Source organism: Nothoprocta perdicaria, unplaced genomic scaffold (genome assembly GCF_003342845.1).
Source record: "Nothoprocta perdicaria isolate Ctin4 unplaced genomic scaffold, notPer1 scaffold_136, whole genome shotgun sequence".
Lineage (NCBI taxonomy): Eukaryota > Metazoa > Chordata > Aves > Tinamiformes > Tinamidae > Nothoprocta > Nothoprocta perdicaria.
Window position 1 is genome coordinate 2,082,119 of NW_020454494.1, and position 8,449 is coordinate 2,090,567.

Consider the following 8,449-nt stretch of genomic DNA (forward strand, 5'->3'; position numbering starts at 1 on the left):
TGGTAGATTCCTTCTTGCCTTCCAGTTCTCCCACTCACAGCTCTTACGACCACTTCCTTACAGTGCATCCCTGGGAACACAGAGATCACCTAAGAGCTCAGATTTCCCATTTCTGCTTATTTTCCAATCCACCACTTGTACCTTTTGTCCTCTCCATTACTGTCCTACTGGCCACTAGAGGTAGAAGCTGCCTCACTGTGAACAACAACTTTCATCTCTTCATTTGCTTCTTCCCACAATAATAGCTAAACAAAAAATCAAATATAATATAATTCTGAACAAAAAAATAAGGATGCCCTAGGGTGTTGAAAGGAAAAGGATGACAATGACCAGGATGGGGGAAAATATGCAAACCTATCGTAAGAAAAAAAAAAAAAATCCTTGAAGCTTTCCTTTAACATCAGTAATAAGCAGATTTTACCTTTCCTCTCACTGAAATATTAGGGGAAGAAACTGCAGTATCTGCCTCATTTATTTTGTTTTTATTTTCTGTGGACTATGAAGATACTGAGCAGGGTTCATTGTGTTTTTCCCCAAGTCTACTAACAAATCACTTGTAGCTGTGGATAATTCATTTTTTTTCGGCTGGCTTTTGAATGCCTGCAGAAAATCTATTTTGGAACATCATGACTGATCAATACAGCAAAGTACAAGATGCATCACTGATGAGATCATCTTATTAATCCTTATTATAGGAAAGCTGTAGGAGAGAAGAAGCTGTTTATTTGCATATGTTTGGGGGTAGCAAGTGTTATGCCAAAGAACTAAGTATAGATACTGAGTTGAAACAGACTATTTCTCACTGAGGCTATTTTAAAAGACTTTGGAAAGCAATACTTTGAGAACTGACAATTTATCAGTTGCCCATATTGCAGACATACAGCTCTGCCTGTGCAAAAACTGCCACTATTTTCCTTCCAAATTCCAAAATCTGACAGTGGATAATCCTTTCTGGGACTGTGTTTCGCAGTTCTGAGATCAATGGAACAAAATATTMAATCCAAGATGATAGCTCTCTGGAGGCAGCAAAGTTCAGCACATTGCTTGCAAATATCTTTACACACTTCTTTATTTTTTTATTTTTTAATACGGGTATATTTTTAAGGTTTGGATACTGCCATTAGGAAGAAACTGGCGTGGCTGTTGACAGATTGCAGACAGGTAAGTTATTASAGGGACTGAGCAAACGGCAGAGAAGAGAGAGCTTGAATTTCATACCTTAATCTACCACAGACTGAGGGGAAAAAAGGCTAGAAGTTCAATTAGAATATGTCAACTCTTGTTTGAACCTGATAGCAAATGCTGGAGGAGAATATGGAAACACAGGGAGTTGGAGGGAGGAGAAGGAAAGGGAGCAGTGAAAGCGCTGGTGCTGCCAACACAAAATGCTGGAAGTAGTTGCGGAAAATGAAGTGTCAGCAGCAAAGGCAGCAACTAATAGGACTCAGAAGCCGAGGAAAAGTCATATTCAAGAGTCTTCAAAAGAAACATAGAATAAATTAGCCAGCAGGGACATACATTTATATTTCATGAGTATATATCATATATAATTTTAGTTCTAACCTGGTAAATGAACATATCACTAAATGCAAATATGCAGCAGTCTATCCAGCATGGGTGCTCTATTTTTCTGCCTTCCACAGCTCCTCATACAGGCACACACAGTCTCTTTCTTGTCAGTGCATATATTGGATTTTTAAAAAATGTTCCATACGAACTTTGCTAAAAGTCTATGTGAAGTTGGCTATAAAAGTTATTAATGTTGTTAAACTTGCTTGAAAATGTCTTCTGATATTTCAAGTGCAAGGCACTTTCATGTTCAAGTGCAAAGCTGCATTAATGCTGATTTTCAAATGTGAGGGGCTATGCACTTTTCAAAAGAAATTGAGAACTTTGCAACATGAAAGCTATCAGAAAGGACTTGACAGTGACTGTAAAATCCTTTCTTGTCATATCGTAGCAAAAAGTTGCTCACTGCAGGACAATTCATATTTGTACTCTGAGGARAATTAGCAACAATGTTCCTTAGACAGCAAGTTATCAAGCATGGATACCTACACCCAGTGAACACAATTTCCTAATCAAAACATGTAAAATAGGAAACCCAGCTAAAAGTCACAGAAAGGTAGGAAGAGCTTCTGAAAGCCAGGAGACAGCAAGACAAACCTTCACTAGCATCACCAAACCATTACATGAGGTCAGCAGAGTTCCATCGTGACAAAAACTCTCTAAATAGGCTAAAAAAATACAGGTTGGTGAATGAAATCAAATAGGGCTCTCAAATGAAAGAACAGTAGTCTAATTGCCTTCCTCTCCCTGCATCATCACAGCACATCTTTTCTAATGGAAGAGGATGAAAAAAAAAGCAGAATCCTGTATTGTTAAGGGCAAATCCAGATGTTTTTTGTGAATGTAACAACGTTATTGAACATACATCTACATGAAACTTTTCATAGTAAGCCAACAGATGGTGATCTTTAGCTTTATATTCTCATGAACTTCTGGGATAAATTTTCACCTTGTTAAGCACAGGTGCATATTAAAAAAGTGAGTAACACTTTGGGAGCATCTTCACCACACTAAATACAGACCTCACAACAAGGCGGCGAGACAGCTCTGTATAAACAAGACAGGAAATACTCAGATTTGAATACCACAGACTGCCACATTTATCTAAGAAACACAAACCAGTATTATGAGCCAGCTGACAAAAGATAATCAATAGAGTAGAAGCAAGAAGAGAGCTTTGCCGAGCTGCAGCTCTCAGTGTCACAGCACGTGCCAGGCTGGAGCTGCTGGGTGTTGCTGCTTCTACGGCACACTCAGTCCCGTACATTTTTTAGCCATTCACTACAATATTCTGATGACGAAAAAGAAAATCAGAGTAAACCTAAAGCTACTTTTAAATGGCATTAGAAGATAAACCTGGACTAAACCAAAGTCCAAAATGTAGTTTGTTTCGTTGTATTTTCATTACAAAAGAATTGAAGGAATTTATGTCCAATGCAAGCTTATTCAGATAATGTTAGAACTCTAACATAAAGCAGGATAAAAACAAATTAAAATTTAGTCCAAAGTATGCTTAGTTTTAAGATCCCAAGTTCAAAATTCATAATTGCAGAATTTTTCTTAGCATCACAATCACTTTTCATGCATACCTTAATACTCTTGCATATTTTCTGACAAATATATCCTAGTCAAAAATCAGGTCAAATCCTAATGCTTGCATGGGCAAGCGCACACCTAACCTGACTACAGCCTTGTGAATTGCTCAGCTTTACCTAACTTGAAAATAATGAAATAGCTTACTCCATCCAAAATAAAAACAAAATAAAACTCTATTTCAAGAATTAGACTCCATTCAAATTAAAATAACAATAACAATAATAATAATAATAAAAGGATAAGTTTTTTTGGTGGAAGATAAAGACAGCAGAGAGCATTTCCAGTGTGAAGTGCCTTCCACTGGTGATACACTCCTGATTTTTATTTCCAAATATTCAACACGCGCTACCAACATGCGTTATTTGATACTTCTTAATGTTTGGAATTACGAAGTTGAGTATTTTATTTGGACTCTAACAATTAACAACAGCCTTATATAGCTTGGGACACTAAAATTGGATAGCATAGCATAACAAAATGCTCTCATGAACATAACAGTGAGGTGTTATCACTTTCCTCTTTTATAAATGAGTAATATTAGAGTGGATTTTATAAATAACTTTCAAATAATCTTTTAAGAGTATGCAAGGGTATCCAAATTTCTTTGTTCCTTTCAACACATTGGAAAACAAATTATCAACCAGTCATATAACTTGGAAATTAACTGAGCATTTTAAAGAAACTTAAGAAACACACAGAAACACATGTCAACATAAATTATTTTTTCCTCATCATTTAAAGCTCTCTTTTTCTTCTATTTCAATCACTTAATTTGTTTCTAAAAGGTCCATCCAGTTTTCACGGTAAACATTTTAAATGCCTTATAACCTGGTTGATATGTCTGCACAGGGCAATCCAGAGCTACTGTGCTATACAATAAAAGCACTAAGGAGGCATCAATCTGAAATTATTTTCCTTATGTTCACTCTTTTTCTAGTTTTTGCAYGCTAATGTATCTGTCTTCCTATGTTCGTAATTACCAAACTGTTTAGCTAAGAGCAAATACTCATTTAATTTAAAGAACAATTATAATTACTGGGCCATGCTAACAGAATATGAGTTGCCTGAAACAGAATTACGATATGAAGCTGTTGACATGATGACAATAAAAGGAAGCAGTTAAAAAAAATAGGCACTTTAAAAATACTACACCTATAGACCATTAGCTTTTAGTACGAAGCAAATTCACATTTAAACACAGAGCTGATTTTAGTAGATGACATCACATTTAGCATGGCTCTAACATAGCTATGGTAACTGTTCTTGCTAATAGAACTGAATGTGTAGCTTCACTCCGGATTATCCAATAATCTTTGCTATATTTCTTAGAGAACTTCTCCCTGCTTCTTCCAACTTTCAGCAATGATCCCAGGAACATATAATAAATCCTCAGTGTTTACTAATCAGAGCTTAGCTTGCAAAGTAGAAATCTCCAATCCAAGCAAAAAATATCAGGGGAAAAGAGAAAAATATTCAGACTGAGAAAGAAGATTCTTACTGTATCTCAGATGTCATACAATGACACTTACCAATGCAATATGGGATTAATGTATGGCACATTTATATTACTATCTGCTCTTATTTTCTTCATCATCCATTACGATAAACCAACTAAAGAATCGATATGTATGGCTGATTGGCTGTAATGTAAAATTACCCCCTGTATTTGCAAGCTCAAGTTCAGTTACAGCTGAATTTCTAACAGTAAGTGGCACATATGTTGTTAGATATCCCTTGGGCACTGGCACTCAAAATTGAAGGGGGAGATTTTTGTATTTTGCACAAGATTCCATTAGTTCTTCACCTTCAAGATTAAAAATATTGGTCCTTAGGAAAAAAAATGGAACTGATGATTGTGCATGTCTGTGCATGAGCGAGAGCATTAATATTGTACTGACAGACAGACATGAGCACTTAATTTGATTCTGAGCTGCTTCAATACCTTTGTTATATATTGTTATTGAATATAATATTGTTAAAGAATTTCTGGTGATTTGGAAGTATGGAAGAGCAAGCCTGTGAAGTAGGTGCAAGAGTCCCTTCAAAACAGACTTTTCACTTTTTTTTTTTTTTTTTAATTAAAACCAATGATGCTTTCTGCATGTTTTTATCGTATATAGTTTAAATAGATCAGATGATACCCAAAACATCACAATCATTAATATAATAGTGAGATTGGATCAGAAATTCAGAAAGAACATATTATCTTTCTCAGAAAGATAATATCCATTAGTCATCTGTGAGCAGATGTAGACCTGTTTTTTTTTTCCTAGGCTATATGTTTTATATAAGGCACACATATTAGGAATAGATATCAAACATAAGTTTTCTCAGATACAAAAAAACAAAACTTAATATATAGATTGCAGAGAAATCCTAATACAAACTGCTGTGCAATTAAATTACTTCCCATAAACAAAACATCTTCTTTCACTCAGCGCAGAGAATGCAGATTTAACATTATAATCGAGAAGTCCTAATATTGCTTAGCAAACAGTTTTAACATCAGGGAATAATTAGATAATAATGAGTACATTATTACATGTACATTAGTACATGAGATAGGACTGAATTACAGCCTGCTTGGCAGAAAATGGCATGTGTTTGTTCTCCCTCTATTCCTGGTTTTCTGGAAGCTGAATTTTGCTTCCTACATTCATTATTGGAACATGACAGAGAAGTTGTTTGAAGTGCATCTGGAAACTCTCTCACACCAAGTTCAAACAGTTCTGTGTATAACATCAGCAAATGCTCACAGCTAAGATACTCTAACCACGTAACACTTGAATATAGTGAAAAAAGAGGAGGAGGGATGCGGAGTGGGAAGAAAGCAGGCTGCCACACTGTTTTCCACTCTGGGGGGTGAAAGAAACCAAAGCAAAATATATAATAAAACATTCAATGCTAACATTTAGTGAGATTGCTGTTATTAAATACTTTGCCAAAAGATTCATCTGCAAACAAGAAAAACAGAAAACTGAGATCTTCGCAAGACCTCTGACTTACCATATTGATGGTGCTTCTGTTCCACTGATCTCTAAGAAGTCATATCCTTCCTCCAACTGGAAGTCTGTGAAGACCAAAGCAATGGTGTCTCCTGGTTCAGCCAATATGGTCCAGGTGCAATCAGCATTATTTTCATACTCTGAAGGGAAATGAGGACTTGAAATAGTCCCACTTGTCCCACGTAGTGTCCCTCCACAAGCTCCTTCAGCTGATGAAGAGATTATCAGTTATTAGTGGAGCTGCATTTTAGATATGCAAATCACCATCCTTGTTCTGGCATAGTGAACCACATTCTTCTCTCATATGCATTCAATACATATGGATTTGCTGCTGAGCCTGGAACATTGCTTAATCTGTGACCAAAGGGTTTAGCGGACCTTTTTGTACTCTTCCTTGCCCATGAAGATTTCAGTGAAAGCTTTAAAGATATTTTTACTAATATTAACTTTGGGTATTGAAACAGATTTAATTAGGAAAAAAAAATGTCATCCATGTAACTCATTGGCATATAAAATTAAAAACTCATCAAGTTCCTTTCAGCATGTTGTAATGCAACTATGAAAGCTACATCAACAGTAATTAAAAATATTTCTGCATAAGTGCAGGTTCAGAAGAGAAGCATTTCAATTTTTGTCCATTTTATTATCTCTAATTACTGCTATTATCATTATGTATTATTTACATACTAAGGGGGCATGTGGAGATTTAAAAACAAATAGCTTGACAATGTGCCTGACACAAGGAACTTACAGTCTAATTAGGATACTAACTGAATAACTAATTAAGACAACAGATAAGGTAGGAGCAGAAAATCAAAGCTGTCAGTAAAAGAGCATTTTAAAGGAAGATTTGAAGGAGAAAGGATTTATTTGAATCAAAGGAAGAGGAATACTGTGATTAGACATTAAAAAGGAGATTATTAATATGAGACTAAAATAAAAGGGAGGATCAGAACAGAAGAGAACAATTTCTTTAAGATTTAACTACTGAACAAGGAAAGAAAGCTGCTGAAGACAATCCAAAAGGTAGCAATCTTTACAACCACTTTTTTTATATACACAGTAACCTTTTGGTTTGAAGAAATGTATGAAGTCTGTGGCTGTCAAGGATATCTAGAGTTCCATGATTTGTTGGCACAGAAGTTTCTCAGAGGAGGGCAGGTCTTTCCATTAAATTTCATATCTTCCTCTTTAAGCCCTGACATTTCTTTTTTAAATGAAAGACAATTTCTTTTTGGAAATGGATATGTACTCCTAAAAGAGTTCTCTCTGTTGCTCAATCAGACCATTTGTGTGATTCCTCCCTCAACTCCCTCCTCGGCTTTTGACACAGTGAATGCTGAGAGGACCACTGCACCTATGCGGGCCAAAATGGGGAAGACAGTAGAAAGAAGTCCAAGGTAAAACTGAGCCCTGGCACCGATGCTGACATGCAAATGATTCTAAAACTGCTGTAAACCCATAATAAATGAGAAAGCACAATTAGTTGCCTGATATCTACAACGGTCTTTTTTCCTTTTTTTTTTCTTCCCTTTTTCTTGACTGCATAGGTGTCAAGCATTCACATCAGATCATCATCTAAGAAAGACGAAGCAAAACAAATTAACTTGACACATCCTGTGCCAATACCTCAGTACAAAGACTAATAGTGAGATATTGATTTCCAGTGCGGTCATCATCAGTATCAAAGCAAACCATTAAAACAACAAAAAAAAGATTGTTCTTACTTTTTTTAAGCCTTTCTGCTTGTTGATACTTTATCACATCTGATTTATTATGTATCTTTTTTCCCCCTAAGCAACAAAATACACATGTATGAGCTTAAATTACCCAGGTTGTACCTGAGCTCTTGGAGGCCATCAAGCAGGTTTTTCCCATCCTGGATAGCCAGAAAAACGCACAGAATTACTAAGCCTGCCCTAACTCTCTGGCACCAGCTGCTTGTTGTTAAATTCTGTTATGACAACATTCGCAATGACACCATCTCCCACTGAGTTTACATCGACATCAAGTAACACGCTCGTGGTGATTAAGATGCCACTCACTGTTTATGTTGCAGAGCACTGGAATAAGGGTTGAGCTCTAAAGCACTGACTTTTACAGCTGACAAGGAAGACTTCTACAGCTGATTATTTTTGGCAATCCCCTATAAAAGGCTAGATTTATACACTGTGCATTACCAGTGAAAGCCTGGGGAACTCAGGCTGCCACAGTGGGCTAGACGAGTGCACGGTGCGGTGGATCGAGGGCTGGCTGGATGGCAGAGCTCAGAGGGTGGT

At 36.3% G+C, this 8,449-nt stretch overlaps 1 protein-coding gene across 1 annotated transcript in view; it reads right to left on the minus strand.

Moving 5' to 3' along the window:
• CSMD1 (CUB and Sushi multiple domains 1) overlaps positions 1-8,449 on the minus strand; it is a 471,181-nt gene that overhangs the window by 448,189 nt on the left and 14,543 nt on the right. Inside the window, exon 3 of the mRNA XM_026033888.1 lies at positions 6,172-6,379. Within this exon, the coding sequence (XP_025889673.1) occupies positions 6,172-6,379 (208 nt within the window). The remainder of the gene's footprint in view (positions 1-6,171; positions 6,380-8,449) is intronic.